Source organism: Leptidea sinapis, chromosome 39 (genome assembly GCF_905404315.1).
Source record: "Leptidea sinapis chromosome 39, ilLepSina1.1, whole genome shotgun sequence".
NCBI lineage: Eukaryota > Metazoa > Arthropoda > Insecta > Lepidoptera > Pieridae > Leptidea > Leptidea sinapis.
Window position 1 is genome coordinate 1,703,295 of NC_066303.1, and position 17,102 is coordinate 1,720,396.

Sequence of the window (17,102 nt, forward strand, 5' to 3'; positions counted from 1 at the left end):
ATTAGTAATAGGCTTATTTTTACAAGGTTTTTATATGAAAATCATATCCATATTGCTATAATTTCGGAAACTTGGTTAAAACCACATCAGTATTTTTTAATAAAAGGCTATAACACAATAAGGAATGATTGTGGTAATAAACACAATGGTGTAGCAATTTTTATTCATAATAATATCACATTTTCTAACATAAATACATATTATGATAGTGCTCTACAAAATGTTTGCATTAAAATTAAAATTAATAACAAAGAACTGAGTATTGTGAGTTTTTACAGTCCTTCCAATTCAAATCCTCCATTTAATAAAAACAATTTAAACAGTTTAATTAAGTCCATTGCAGAGCCAATGATATTTGCAGGTGATTTCAATGCTCATCACATGTTGTGGGGATGTGTTGATACATTGCCTCGAGGTAAAGATGTTTTAGAGGTTATAGATGAGAATGGTCTTGTTATTCTGAATAATGGTCAAGCTACCACAATAGGATCTCCATCTTGGCGTCCTAATGCTCTTGACTTGACTTTGGTAACTCCATCTTTGGCTCTTTTATGTGACTGGTCAGTTATTGACAGTCCTCTGGGCAGTAGTTATCATCTCCCTGTAATAATAAAAATGGCAGTAAGTAGTGAATGTATTAGTTTGCAAAACACATTATGTAATAATCTACATTTGCCCACTCACCCTAATTATAAGCAGGTGAATTGGAATATGTATAGTAACTTAGTTGTTTCTTATTTGGATGATGTTAAATTTGACACTTTATCTTCAATAGATGCTTTTAATTCCTTTTGTAATATTTTACTTTCTGCTGCCAAGCAGTCAATCCCTAGCTGTCTGTTTTCCAAAAGTTCTAATAGTAATAATGCTACTAGTTCTTGTTCACAAAAATCTTTTAAATATCCTTGGTCGCCTTGGTGGAATCAGAGGTGTACAGAAGCAGTTTTAAATGCTAAAAATGGTTACATTAATTTTAAAAACAACTCCACTGATGAAAATTATGTGGAGTTTAAGAGATTGCGGGCTTTAAAAAAACTTATCTTAAAAAGTGAAAGAAGAAATAGCTGGATAGGCTTGTGCAATTCATTTAATCGTTGTACTCCTTTGTCTTCAATTTGGAAATACATGCGCAAATTTAACAAAACTTACATTCCTGACAGTGTGTTGAATGATAGTTGGATTCCAGATTTTCTACAAAAGTATACTTCTGACTTTGTATCAAATGAGTTAACTAACTATGTAAATGTTGTTAATGATAGTAATAAATATTTGATAGAGCCTTTTTCTTTACAAGAACTAAAATCCGCTTTATTTACTAGAAGAGATACATCTTTCGGTCTTGATACCATTCCATATATTTTACTCAAAAAACTTAATTGCCACAGTCTCAACATCTTTTTAAATAATCTTAATCGCCTATGGAAGGAGAATACTATTCCTGCAGAATGGAAAACAGACTGTTTAATCCCAGTTTTAAAGCCAGACAAAAATAAAATGTTACCTGACTCTTATAGACCTATAGCTCTCACGTCTTGTGTTGGGAAGATATTTGAGCAGCTTCTAAAACAACGTCTCGAGTTCTTTATAGAACAAAATTGTCTTTTGCCTAATAATCAGTTTGGTTTTCGCAAAGGTCGGTCTTCTAGAGAGAGTATAGCGCAGTTACAGCTTGATGCGCATCAATGTTTAGCAAGTAATCAATATCTTTTGTCTGTATTTTTTGACATCTCAGGTGCCTTCAATAGTGTAAATATTGCCGTGCTTTGTGACGAGTTATCAATGTTAGGGATACCAGGTAAAATAATAAATTGGATGCAATCCTTTTTGACTGACAGAAAAGTATATGTAAAATTTAATAAACATTTGTATGGACCACGACTTTCTTCTCTAGGTGTTTGTCAGGGGGGAATATTGTCTCCTTTAATTTTTATTATGTACATAAGACGATTGAACCTTATTTTGGGGCCAAATATAGTAAACCTACAGTATGCAGATGACTTAGTCGTCTATGTATCGGGAGTTGATCTGATTAATTTAGCCACTACTATTAATAAAGCACTTGTAAATTTATATCAATACTTTTCTTATCTTAATTTAAATGTAAATCCAACCAAATCAAAAGTCTTTGTGATTGGTCGTAAACGCATCATATTACCTCCCATTTTATACAATGGCATTCCACTGCCTATTTCATGTGACATAAAATTTCTAGGTGTAACATTTACTCCAAAACTTTCTTGGAAAAAATATACAGATAGTGTTATAATTAAAGCGAATAAAGCTTATAATGTATTAAAATCTTTGTGTGCAACGTCGTGGGGTGCGGACCCTAAAATATTGTTAATTTTGTATAAATCGCTTATTCGTAGTCATTTTGAATATGGCTTTCATTGTTTCGCCGCAGACGGCAAAATTGTTAATAGTCTGGATAAAATACAAAATAAATGTATGCGTACAATATTGGGTGCACTTAAAACTAGCCCAATAGCTGCTATGCAAATCGAGGCCAACCTTCCTCCTCTGTGTATTAGATTTAGTTATCTTAAAGAAAGATTTATTTTAAAGCTCTATAGCTTGCCGACGAACAATCTTCTTAAGAATCTTATTGCTTATCAATCGTCTTCATTTCCGAGACAGTTGTTTATCTTGCAAGATTTTTCTTCATTTTTTAAATTTCTACAAGATTTAAATATTCATCGGAATAATGATATACTTCCCTGCCATGCAGGTTCTTTTCGATGTAAATATTCTGCAATTAATGTTGTAATAGATCCAAATTTAACTTCAAAAGAGGAGGTTCATGTATTATTGTCAGAATGGTCTAATTGTAAATTTGTTTATACGGATGGCGCAAAAAACAATAATAATGTTTCTTTTGCAATCTACCTTCCTGAAATTAGGAAGGGTATTGGCTTTAAGATTAATAGATATGCCAGTATTTTTACTGCTGAAGCCGTCGCTATTCTTTTTGCTTTAAAGCATATTAAGAAACAAAATCAACTTAATAAGAAGTGGGTAATAGTTAGTGATAGTATGAGTGTGTTAAAAAGTTTGTCAAATAACAAAATGAGTGCTAACATCAATTACATCATTTTTGCTATAAAGGAATTGTGGTTCGAACTATGTTTAATCGATATTAAAGTGGATTTCGTTTGGGTCCCGTCCCATATAGGAGTAGCAGGAAACGAAAGCGCTGATTTTCTAGCTAGAACTATCATTAATATATCCGATCTATCCCTATATCCTGATTGCAAAGATCTAGACATTAACATACCATATACAGATATAATAAGTAATCTAAAACAGCGTATGACTCTTCTTTGGGGAAGATATTGGTACAATTGTACAGAAGTTGAAAATAAGGCTCATTCGTATACTTTGTTAGATAATCCCGTTAATAGCACACCCTGGTTTTGTAAGTTTAAAAATAACGCTCACAGAAAGTTCTATACTACAATAACACGAATGCGTATTGGTCACTATCGATTGAATTTTCATCTTCATCGCAAAAAAATTGTCTCCTCTCCTTTTTGTGACCATTGTAATAAGCAACAAGATCAGTCTCTGGATCACATCTTTTTTGATTGTTCGTCCTTTGGCATACAGCGCCTTGTGCTGATGGATGAGCTACTGGAAATATATGGTGCACCCAATATAATCCCGCTCTCAGTAATAGATCTATTAAAGGACACATCAACTTATATGTCCTTGTATAAATTTGTATGTAGTACTGTAAATACATTGTAATTTGTAGATACATACGTTGTAAATTTGTTTATAATTATGTAAATACGTTATAACTTGTACATATACAACTAGTAATAGCATAGCGCAATTCGCGAACTGAACAGATAATGTAAATAGGTAGGTATTATTCTAAAAAGTTATGCAAATTACACTGGATTTGACTTTAAGAAAAGGGGAAAATTATTAGAGACTATATTACTGGATTTGGACTTACTAAAAGGAAAATATGGAAAATATTCTTTAGAGAATTATACATTAACGGAAATGGTAAAATAACTGATGACTTTAAGACTGGATTGGATTTGATGAAAGAAACTACTATAAATATTCGCTATCGAATATACATAATTGGAAAAGGAAAATGGAAATAATGTAAGATGAAATGAGAAAACTGGATTGGACTTTTTGTAAAACAAAATAGTGAAAATAATAAATACTAACGACAAGGCAGTAAGGCCCCTGGCTATAGCCTGTTCGAAAGAACGAATTAATATAAAAAAAAAAAAAAATTACGTTTCACAGATGTAAACAAAGAGAATTTGAACACTACGTTCAATGGACGTCTACGTTTGATGTAAATACTAAATATGGAATTAAAAAATTAAATATTTTAATGAAGAATAATGAAACTCTGATATATCTGCAATTTATGAGGCCGTATGGTGTATGAATTGATTAAAAAAAATCTGGAATAATATTTGTTTTGACCTTTGTTTGAACTATTTGTATTTTGTGAATTTAAAAACATCTATTAGGTTTTAATGTTACACTTAGAGGAGGCCAAAAGTAAAATGACGATAATATGCGTGAGCCGCATTCCATATAGTATCCAGGTATTGTATGCAAATTCCCTTTCAATGGTTCTCTAGAGAGAGTTTCTATTTTGTTATCGTTAAATTTAGTGTAACAACACTGGGATATAACAAATTTATATTTTTTAATTACAAATCTAGTTTCACATAAACTGATTTTCATTATCTTTAATCTTTTTAGATGCGTCCAATTCAACTGATAAACAAATTAAAAAGGCTAATAAAGGTGGAGGAATTTGATGTTTTAACCAAAAACAATCAATTAGATCTAACATCAAATAAATGTTATGTAAGATTAAATTCTATCTTGGATCCCCAAATGGTTTGCAACCAGATAAACATGATATTCAAGTCTTCTAAATTCTTTGCCTTTGTTTCCCAGTCTATTCCTGATGTAAGTATAAAAATTTATTGTTATATTACAGTTAGTACATATATGTGTTATTGTTCACATCTTGGTCCCTTGCTGTTTATAGCATTAAATAAAGTCATATCCTGCTTCCATCATTCCAAAGTTGTTTTCACTATGATAATATGAAAATTTTCACGCCTATTAAAAAATTTTGATAACTTCAATCTACTTTTTTTGATTAAAATAAGGGACAAGATGAGCAGGATGTTCAGCTGATGGTAATTGCTACACCCTGCCCATAACAATGCCTCTCAGGATTCTTGAAAAACCAGAAAAATTCTGAGTGGCACTGTTGTGGTACCCATAATCTAGCCGGCATACTGTGCAAAGGAGGCTCCACTTCAAGAAGATAGTCTAAGTTCATATTGTAAAGCAAATAATCCTTACTTAAATATCAGGGAAATGTAACATAATCTGATATACAACACCATCCTCTTTAATTATAAATTGGATGATAATTTACTACTTAGAGTAAATGAATTGTGTGGTATTGGTGTTCACTTGGATAGCAAGCTGTTACTGGGGTCACATATTGGTATAATAACTCAAAATTCTTACAAATTACTAGGATTTGTTACATGAATCTTGAAACATTTTTAACACTTCACAAAATTATACTATATAACTATCAGATCTAGTATTGTTTTTCATGTTGGAATCCTCAACAATTTGAATGAAATAAATTTCGGCTGGTTTTTGGTTCTTCTTGTCTGGTATATGAGTAATGGGTATTTCCGATTTTTACACTGAACACATCTCACTCACCCAGATTTTATAACACCAGACCAAGACGAATAATAATCAAGCTGAACCTGTATTTCAATCATGCCTTATATTATTCTGTTTCACACTTGCATTGTTTTACTATAAATTTGTCTTTCGTTCCCTTCATTGGTAATTCCTTTCATCTATACATATAATAAATCTGTTCACACATTACGTAAGATGTACAAATGCAATGATAACTGTTGTATGCAACAATTTTGCGTAACTTTTTCGGTTCACTCTATCAAAAAATATCTGAATTTATAGTATTCCGGAAGTAAAATTAGGGTTATACACATTTGGTCCCACTGTCACTTTGTATTATTATACACAAAATTGAACTCAAATGTAGCTCTAACTTTTAAATACATATTATATATTATATACATCTTTATGTGCACCTTCAAAGAGAACAACAAGTGTATTCTCAATATGTGTTCTCTTCCCTACCGCCATTATTGATGTGAAAGTGAGCCTCCGCTAAAATTTAAATTTAAAATTATAACTATTGTTAAATTAATGTTACCTCAGTTCTCAAAACGTTGATTGGTGTCCTTGTTTCAATATTCATTGATGTTGACCCAGATTTTCCAGTGGATCTAGCACAAAGCACAATCAAAATAATACCTCACTATTAAGCCTACAGGTATGTTGTGTGATTAAAGAAGACTTGAACTTTGTAAAGAGATACATTCAAATACACACTTGGAAGTTATTTTGTTACAATAGTCACAGTGCATAATACGTTACTGTAAAATACTTTCTCAGTTTTGTGTACAAAAACTCAAGTGAGCCGTATTCAGTGGAGGGTACTTTTAAAAGTGTAAACTATAAATAACTTTGTACCGATGTGCCATCGTTAGGATTATTCATAATCTATACAGGTACTTCGACCTTATTAATAAATATTCTGTGGCAAATAGACGTAATCGTAAAATATTGATAAAAGATTCATTTCCTGGGAAGATATTCTGTTAGTTTATATTATTATAATTTGTATTATCAATAATCACTTAGTTATTCCGTATCCAATTTGAGTAAAATAGTGCTTAAATAATTTTAAGAAGAAAATAATAATAATTTATATGTTACTTATTCGAAAAATCATATTTCATTGCTTAATTACTTATAATTATATTATAACAAAAAGTTAAACATGCCACTACATAGATCGCCTGAAAGGTCTAGCTCTGTGCCGGAATTGAATCAAGCTTCCGCAGCTAGCGATACCACCTCACTCTCATATGTCAGTGCCAGGGGTAACTGGAGTAAGAGAAAGCGAGAAAACTATCAAAATGAAGAGTTAAATGTCGAGCTATTAGATCTAAGGAAGGATATTAAAAATGAGATGAAAGAAATGAAAGAGCTGTTTCTCGACTCACAAAAAAATAATAATGAACAAATAAAATCCATTTTAACTGCATTGAAGGATATACAACAAGTAAACGAAGGTATTCAAAAAAGTATTACATTCCTAAGCGACCAAAATTCAGACTTCCAAAAAAAGATAGCGTCTCTCGAAACTCAAGTCAAAAGGGACATGGAATACATCACTCTTCTAGAAAACAAGCTTGAAGAGAGTCAAAGAACTGAAAGGAAGAATAATATTGAAATAAAAAACGTGCCTCTCAAAGGGGCTGAAAATAAACAGCATCTCATAAAGATGGTAAAAAATTTGGCTAATAATTTAGATATGAGTATTACACAAGCCGAAATAAAGGATATTATAAATATTAAAAATAAAAAGGCAAATAACAGTACTATGATTGTTGAATTTACTAATACTTTCACAAAAACTGAACTCATTAAATCGGCTAAATTATATAACAACAGAAACAAAAGCAATAAACTATGTGCAAAACATCTAGGTCTTCAAACAAACACAGATATACCGATTTTCATATCGGAAAACCTCACACCGAAAGGAGCCAGGCTGTATTTTCTAGCTAGAGATTTAAAATTGTCACATAAATATAAATATTGCTGGACAAACTTCGGAAAAGTATTCCTTCGCCGGGATGATAATTCGCAGATTATTACAGTGAACAGTGAGTCTCAAGTACAACAATTACGTAATACATGACTATATATAGAGTTTACTAAAATATTTTTAAGCTACCTATTTCGACTTTACTTAAATTATAATACGTTACTTTTGTTACTTTCAATCCACATTACATACACACCCTTAATACTTACACACAACTTAACTAACACTCAATACTATATTACACTAAATACTGATAGTCTTTATACACGGGCTTTTTATTTAGCATATTGTATAGTTAAATGCCTTATTATTTTTACTCAACAATGTAAATCGGTACTGTCTGGAGGCACTCACATAGCTTTCTCGCACTACTGCAACTTTGCTATGGAATTTATGGAAGGTTCTAAAATGAATATTATTTTTCTATATACATGTACATTTTATATGCATGTAACCCTTGAAAATAGAGACGCGCTTCTAGGACGTATTATTTATATGACCTTTAATAATGGTTGAGTCCTTAAAAACTATAAAAGAAATAGACACTTTAGAACTAGCGCGGTCTGTTGAGTGTGATCCCATTAAACTTAGTAACTACATAAATGTGAAGCAGAGTGATCTGACTATTGTTTCTCAAAATATACGAAGTATCTACTCTAACTTTGACGACTTCTTATTAACTGTGTCTCACTTCAATTTTGATCCAGATATACTTGTTTTAACAGAATGCAGACTGAGTACTAACAAGCCCATACCTCAACTTCCTAATTACGACTCTTACTTCACTACTCAACAACTGAATCAAAATGATGGGGTTACCGTCTTTATAAAGTCATCCATAAAAGCTAAAGTAAAGGAGATTAGATTGACACATGCGTCTTGTATACAAATTGATATTTTAAATAACTCATTACTATGTATCTATCGTTCCCCATCAATATCGAACATTGAACCGTTTTTAAATTCGTTATGCTGTCAGCTTAGTAAAATTAAAACAAAAAACAACATAGTTATTACCGGAGACTTGAATATAAATCTTATACGAAAAAACGATCTCTCTCAAGAATACAGGAATAGAGTAAATTATCTCAACACACTCTCAGATTATGGGATACTTCCAGGTCACACGCTGGGAACTAGGGAAAATTCATGCTTGGATCATATTATGTTAAAAATAAATAAACAAAAAATCTCGGCTTTTATCGCCATATTACATACAACTACAACGGACCACTACACTACATTTTTATGCCTGTCTAAAATTAAACATTTTATGAGAGCCAATAAGATAAAAAGTACAATAGACTATGAAAAGGCTCGAAATTATTTACAAGACTTAGGATTACTTGAATTATTTAACTGCACTGATCCGAATGTGTTGAGTGAGCAGCTACTGCAAAAATTATCAGATTCTATAAAAAATAATATTGTAACAGTAAAAATACCAAAGAGCAAACGAATTATTAAGCCGTGGATTACTCCCGGTATTCTTAGATGTATAAATAACAGAAATAAATTACAAAGGCAGTCAAAACATGATCCTCATAACGAAATATTAAAAATAACATATAGTAGATACAGAAACTATGTAAATAACTTAATAAAAAAACTAAAAAGGCAATACGAAAGAGATCTCATTGCAAAATCTGTCGCTAACAATAAATTACTCTGGAGAAATATAAAAAACATCACATACTCAAGTAAAACTAAGTCTAAGAGCACAGAGTTACTAAACACCAAATCTTCACCTTATGAATCAGCAAATTTCGTAAACAAGTTCTTTGCAGACATTGGTAAGCAACTTGCAGAACATATAGATCCTACGCCATTGCACATTTTCAATAATCTAATTAATAATACAGTCACTCAATTAAACTCTTTCGTACTTCTTGAAACAGACCTTAACGAAGTAGATATTGTGTTAAAGAGTCTTAAAACGAACAGTGCTCCTGGGTGGGATGGGATCCCAACTAAGTATTTAAAGTATGTAAAGAATGATATTGTACCAATTATAACCCATCTTGCAAATCTTTGCTTTAGTAAGGGAATCTTCCCTTCCTCCTTAAAACAGTCAATTATTACCCCAGTATACAAGAATGGGGACAGAAATGACGTTAATAATTACAGACCTATATCTATCTTGCCTTGCATTTCTAAAATTTTAGAAAAGCTAATAAATTCTCGCCTTCTTAACTTTCTTAACAGATTTAATATAATATCTCCCTCGCAATTTGGATTCAGAAAAGGTATATGCACAGAAGACGCTGTAACTGCGCTATCTTCATTAGTAACCGAACATCTTGATCAAAATTCAAAGTGTATAACAGTATTTCTAGACTTAAAAAAAGCCTTTGACACGGTTTCTGTCCCTATTCTTGTGAACAAGCTGGAAAATATTGGAATCAGAGGTATGCCTTTAACTCTTTTTAAAGATTATCTTTCTCAAAGAAAACAAAAAGTAAAATTAGAACAGTATTCCAGCGAAGCTACAGAGGTAACATATGGTGTACCTCAGGGCAGCATATTAGGCCCTACTTTATTCCTAATATATATAAACGAACTGTGCAATCTTACAATCGATAATGCTAAAATTTTTTCGTACGCTGATGATACAGCCGTTGTCTTTTCTGGAAGTACCTGGGCAGATGTAAAAAATAGCGCTGAAAAAGGAATGGCTCAAATATCTGCTTGGCTGAAGTCTAATTTACTATCATTAAATACTTCTAAAACAAATTATATATGCTTCAGTATTTATAATAATAATCAGCCCGATGGCAACTTTAATCTGAAAGTTCATAACTGTAAACTTAGCAAACATAATAACTGTAACTGTCCCCAAATCAATAAAGTAGATAATTTCAAATATCTAGGAGTCATACTTGATCAGAGGCTCTCCTGGTACCCTCACCTTGAGCAACTGGCTGAAAGAGTCAGAAAATTAATATGGGTTTTTCGCTCGCTGAGGTACGTGGTCCCAAAGAATGACAAATCTGAGAACGATAGTGATTCCTCTAACACTCTGCTAAAGAGAATATATACTGCACTAGTTGAATCCATCCTAACCTACTGCATTCCAGTGTGGGGAGGTGCTGCAAAAATAAAGTTTTTAGACATTGAGCGCTCGCAACGAGCATTGATTAAGGCCATGTATTTCAAACGTTACAGATATTCTACAGAACAACTTTACCTTGAGTGCGGTTTACTCTCTGTGAGGAAACTGTTTCTGAAACATGTTTTAATCAAAAAACATAAAGAAGTACCATATCTCGTAAATAATAAACAAAGTAGGAGGCAACCTAACGTAACTAAAGTCCCTCGAACAAAAACAAAGTTTGCTAGCGCACAATACAATAGTCTCTCAGCTCAAATTTACAATAAAATAAATAAAAAACTACATATCCACTCAAAACAATATAACGATTGTAAAAAAATCGTAGAGAAGTGGTTAAAGTCTCTCGACTATGAGGCAACGGAGATTTTACTTAAACAACTTAAATAATGTACAGAGTATAATAACTTATCCAATGTTTACATAGATCAGACAGAAAATATTCCACACGCACTTAACATATATACACGCACACAACACTCACAAAAACACACAGTATCGCACGCACACACACACTCACACATAGTTACACATATTTATCATTTAGGTTTATAATAATAAAAAGTGACTTACATGTTCGATAAGAATTAAAAATCGTAATTGTAAATCTTTGTCGCTGTAATTGTTAAGGTGTTCAAAAGTAACTTTCCAAATATTTAAATTGTTAATTTATATTCATTTCATAACCTTTTTAAATTTATATTCATTTCATAACTTTATTATTATTTCACCACCATGTCAATAAAACTTTTGTTAAATATAACACATTGCTGAATTGGAAGAGCGGAGACACCTGGTACAGGCATTATTTGCTTAAAAGGTGACTCCGGCCACTAGCTGCTGTAAACTATGATTTTAAGAGAAATAAATTATTATATTATATTATTATATTATATTATATATTATTATCAGTCTTAAAATGTAACAGGAAGGTTGGACAACCCGAGGCAAACCAACTTGCTCTATTTTGTTGTGTTAACAGACAATTTCGCGAAATCAATTTTCTATAATGAGGTTCCATCTTACACTATATATTAACACGTATAACAAGCAGGACGTGGAAAAGCTGTGGAAGGCGAGACTGGCGAGAACAGCGCAAGATTTGATAGGGTATGCTGCAGTTAAGATGACACTTCGGGTAAAATCCTGTTTTAGTCGCACTGGGCGGAATAGGTAAAACTCTGGGGTGGACCTAAACACTGCATAATCTTCCCATGGTCAACTATATGAAGACTTTCAAATAACTAAAAGCCCCAATAACCTTTTTGTGTATGCTCCAGACGGCTAATATTATAGGTATATAAAGAACCACTTGCGTAGAGAATACAAAATAATTTGGAGGTTTGCTCCAACAGCGCTTCGTACTAAACTCATACATTAATATATTTTATTTTATTTAATTATAGCTTTATTTCCTTACATCTATACATTAAGATATTTACTTATAAATTGTATTTGTTAGTATGTGTTAGTATTCACTATTTTAAATAAAAATATAAATTTTGTTAGTATAATTAGTTATTAATTTCGACATAAGGACCGCCTTTAGCAGTAAAAGCCTCCTCCATTGATTTCCACTTGTTCCTGTCTCTTGCAATTCTTGTCCACATCTTTCCTGCTGTTTCTACTATGTCATCGCTCCATCTCTTATTAGGCCTGCCTCGATTTCGTTTCCTATTTATAGGGTACCAATTAGTTACTACTTTGGACCATCTTTCGTCTTTTGTTCTTTGTATATGTCCAGCCCATTTACATTTTTTGTATTTGTTTTATTTCTTATTGTGACATTTTTAATTTTGTCTCTTATTCTTAGCCCCATATAGCTTCTCTCAATTCCTCTCTGACAAACTTTAATTTTTTCTAAGTTTCTATAGGTTAGAGGCCATGTCTGACAAGCGTAAGTGAGGCATGGCATTAAACAGGTCTCCATAGCTTTTGTTTTAAGCTTCGTTGGCAAATTTGATTTGAAAATTTCCTTCATCGACCAGTATTTATTCCAAGTGCTTTTAGTTCTACGTTCTATTTCTTTCTCATTGCAGGATTTGAAGGATATTACATGCCCTAGGTAAGTGTAATCGTCAGAATATTCAATAAATTTTGCATTAAGACTCAAAGGTCTCTGTTCTCTGTTAGTCATTATTTTTGTCTTGTCTTGATTTATTTCGAGGCCCACTTTCTTACTTTCTTGGCAGAGTGAATTTATCATAAATTGCATTTCTATTGCATCTTCTGAGAATAATACAATATCATCTGCAAACCTGAGGTGTGAGAGAACTTTGCCATGAAGTTGGAGCCCTTTATCTTCCCAGTTTAGTGCTCTGAAGACTTCCTCTAAAACAGACGTAAAAAGCTTCGGTGATAGCGGGTCTCCTTGTTTTACTCCTCTTCCTATTTTGAATGATGGTCCTGGAGTATCTAAGTTTAGCTAAAAATACTGGAGTACAAGCATGATTAAAATGTAAACGACAAAATATAGTTGATATCACTGACTATTTGGTAATTTTAAATTTGGAGAACCTAGGTTTCTGAGGAATTACAGGTTGTAGATCTCCATAGAATTTTCCTTTAAGGTTTTTGGAAACTTGCCATATGTTGTACCAACTCTCATGCATCTTGGGTTTCAGGATGCAAAGTCATGGGAGAAAATTTTAGATTGTTTTGTTTCAGTAACTGACCTCACACAGGCATCTGCATTCTCATTACCAAGGATGCCTGAATGACCTGGAACCCACGCTAAAACAAATTTAATATTGAGGTCGTAGCATTCTTTCAATGATTCTCATATTTTGAGTATAATTGGAAATTGACTTTTTGACCTGAATGGATTTGGTAGTATTGATTGAAGTCAACTTTTAGAGTCTGAAAGAATAATAGAATTGTTCATACCATGAGACTTCAAATTAAATTGCTTCAAGTATGGCAATTGATTCCCCAGTGAAAACAGAAGTGATAGATGGGCAGCTGTAACTGAGTATAATTCTTGTTGAAGGAATCCATGCTGCAGCACCAACAGGTCTCATGTCTGTTTTTTGAAGCATCAGTGTAGATTTTATGCCAGTTTTGAAAATCAGAGTACATTATCTGAGAAAAAGTTTTATTGGCTTCTATGGAAAACTTATCTATACCTAAGTTTAAAATTACAGATGGTTGGAAAGTGAGTGCATTAAAAGGCATCGTAAATAGACCCCCTCTTTCAATATAGAATATTGAAAGAGGGGGTTAGAGAGGTGAGAATATAATGAGTAACTGTGAAGAATGAAAGGTCTGTTGTATTTAGGAATACTATTATTATTGTACAACTAGTTGGTCTAATTTTTGAAGCAAGGAATGTCCACAACATTCAGCTATTTTGAGAAAAAAATTATTGCCAAGAAATTGGCGGCAAAGTGAAAGGGGAGTCTCCACACACTCTTCTTTCATGGAATTAATGGGGCTAGATTTCATGGCTCCTAATATTATACGTAAGTATTTAGCCTGAATTTTGTCGAATTTATTCAGACCTGCTTTATTTCTTGGGATCAGGAACATAGTGCATAAAAAGGCATAAAAGGCATTTATTTTCTCAAAATTGATTCCTTTGGAATTCTTTTTGATGTCATTTCTAATAACTACTAGATACTACTACTAGTGCCGTAATCCATGTGGCTGTGAATGATTGCATTATACTGCATATATTTTTGGGTGTAGGGGTGAGCACCAGACACCAGATAAAGAGCGCAGGATATTAATGTTTTTCTCACATTTCTGTGATACATAATCAAAATGCTTTAATGAGCATTATTACCATTACCATATATTTTAGCTGTAGTAATGATAATATAATAGCTGATAATTTTTTGATCTACCAAACCCCCAGAAACTTAACATTGGTAGCAACAGGTAACGTTTTATAATGCAGAGATCACTTTCATCAAATATGTCCTACAGAGAGCGAGCAAAATAATCTGTGTGGCTTGAGCCCCATGAAGTGGGATGTGCATTAAAATCTCCTATAATAATGATAGGAGTGGCAATAGATGAAATTAAAAGGAGAATGCCTGCAATCATAGTTGACTGAAGGTGAGGGATATAGATTGAGACTAGGGAGATGTTCATAATCTTTGCTGCAGCAATATTTATACCTGGATGAGGACTAGGAAGGGTGCGTCTTATTAATAAGGCGCAACCCGCACCAACACTTTCTGCTCGATCATCTCTAAGGCATACATAGCCCGGTACAACGTTGCCCATCAACTTTCTCAAATCTTCTCCCTAAGTAAAAACCATGGCCCCAGTGTCCATTCTACAATGGAACACCAGAAGCCTACATCCTAAGAAACCCAGTCTCCTACACCTTATAAATAAATATCTTCCATCTGCCATCACCATCTCTGAGACATGGCCTGTCCCTGGATCACACTTCAGGGTACATATTATGTAATGAGTCATTGACCGAATTATTTGTAATAAGAATATATAAGTACATCCCATATCAATATAATTACCATAAATTTTATGCTAAATCCTTCAAACGACAGTTCGAGTACGAATGCCCGGAGTGTCGGCAGTATGGCCGTATTTATAGGGCTCGGCGCACGTGTTTTCGATTAATGTTCTATAACAATAATTTCACATCTCATTGTAATTTAATTTTGATTATTGAACTAAATTTTAACTAAATTGTTAAACTGAATCATTCTTGTTTTTATAATGGGTGTGTTGTAGTATTGTTGCGTAGCAACCCTTCGAAGTATATGACGAGAGTTGTCAAACTTCAAGACAATGTTAATTTCAACAGCTCCGTCAGCATTACTCGTAGCTCAGCGGAAAAGTGTTTACTCTAGACGCTATAGACCCGGGTTCGATACACCTACCAGTGTGTGGATTTTTTTGGGTTTTGTGAAGTTAAAGGAAATTTCTAGTTAGTTCAGGATCAAATCGAACAGAAGAAAAGGGATGGAAAATGTGTAAGCAGGATAAAAATAGTTAAAAGAATTTTCTAGTACAATTTAAATTTAAAGATGGAATGGGAGAATCATTTTGAAAATAGAACGGATCCGGGGGTATATAAGCCGTACTAAGCGTGGCCTACGGCAGTTTTAGTTCTGACTCGAAAGTGTAAAGAAGAAGAAGTAGAAAAGAAGAAGTAGTGAAAAGTGGAAGTGTTCCAAGAGGAAGAAGATAGAAGAGACTTAGTGTTCGGTGCGGTGTGACGCGTTGAAGGTACCGCCGCCCACAAGAGGAACAGCGGCAGACCGGCGAAGTGCAAGTTAAGAAAAAGTGAACGCAAATAAAGACTCGTTCCTATAAGCGGAGTATTATTTCCAATCCCTGACCCACTCCCGTGTCAATTGGTGTCAGAAGTGGGATTGGAAAGATGCCATTAGTGCCCAGGAACGAGAAGGGAAAGACCACGCGAGCGGGAGTAGCTGGAGCGGTAGAGGACGAGTCACAACAAGCATCCGGCTCTGGACCCAGTGTGACCGTGTCAGCACTGCAGGCTCCTGCCGTACATCAGCGCGTTCATGCAGCAGATGGCCGCCATGATGCAAGAGCAAGCGCGCCGACAGGAGGAGCAGCTGCGGAGCTTGCAAGAAGAACAAGCGCGCCGACAGGAGGAGCAAGCGCGCCGACAGGAAGAGCAAGCGCGCCGACAGGAGGAGCAGCTGCGGGGCTTGCAAGAGGAACAAGCGCGCCGACAGGAGGAGCAGCTGCGGGGCTTGCAAGAGGAACAAGCGCTCCGACAGGAGGAGCAAGTGCGTCGACAGGAGGAGCAGCTGCGAGCCTTGCAGGAAGAGCAAGCACGTCGACAGGAGGAGCAGCTGCGAGGTCTGCATGAAGACCTCTCCAAGGAAATTTTATCAGTGGTGCAGAAAAACTCCGCCCGGATTGACGCTGTAGAAAAGGAGATCGACAGGATTGACACTGTAGAAAAGGAGATCGCCCGGATTGACACTGTGGAAAGGAAGATGGGGGAGATGGAAGCAAGTATTCATCAGCTCAATAGGAAGGTCGTGTGTGGGGGTCCTTCAGCCAACCCAGGAGTCACCTGCGGAATCACATCGACCAGAAGTTTGAAAGTACCCCCCTACGACGGCAAGTCTTCCTGGGCCGCCTTCAAGCTACAATTAGAGACGGTCAGAAGAGCAAGTGGTTGGAGTGACCTAGAAGCACACTCTGCCCACAATAGCGCTCCGTGATGAAGCACTTTCCGTATTGGAAGCACTCGGCGCTGGGAAGGAGGAAGTAACCTATACGGACCCTCTTAACGCGTTGGAGGCACGTTAT

General features: G+C 34.3%; 1 protein-coding gene and 1 long non-coding RNA gene across 3 annotated transcripts in view; one reads left to right on the forward strand and one right to left on the reverse strand.

Moving 5' to 3' along the window:
• Positions 1-128: 128 nt before the first annotated feature.
• On the reverse strand, positions 129-1,706 carry LOC126976217 (uncharacterized). The gene is made up of 2 exons (XR_007731865.1): positions 1,502-1,706; positions 129-952 (listed from the first exon to the last, which is right to left on the reverse strand). It is a non-coding gene; the product is annotated as an uncharacterized LOC126976217 (long non-coding RNA).
• A 2,579-nt stretch (positions 1,707-4,285) lies between these two features.
• The window catches only part of LOC126976175 (uncharacterized), a 31,526-nt gene continuing 18,709 nt past the window's right edge, over positions 4,286-17,102 (forward strand). The window contains exons 1-2 of one of the 2 annotated variants that reach the window (XM_050824410.1): positions 4,286-4,580; positions 4,741-4,953. In XM_050824410.1, the coding sequence (XP_050680367.1) occupies positions 4,509-4,580; positions 4,741-4,953 (285 nt within the window). In that variant the 5' untranslated portion in view covers positions 4,286-4,508. Of the gene's footprint in view, positions 4,581-4,740; positions 4,954-14,492; positions 14,895-17,102 lie in introns of those variants that run through there. The other variant, XM_050824411.1, reaches the window with a different exon arrangement.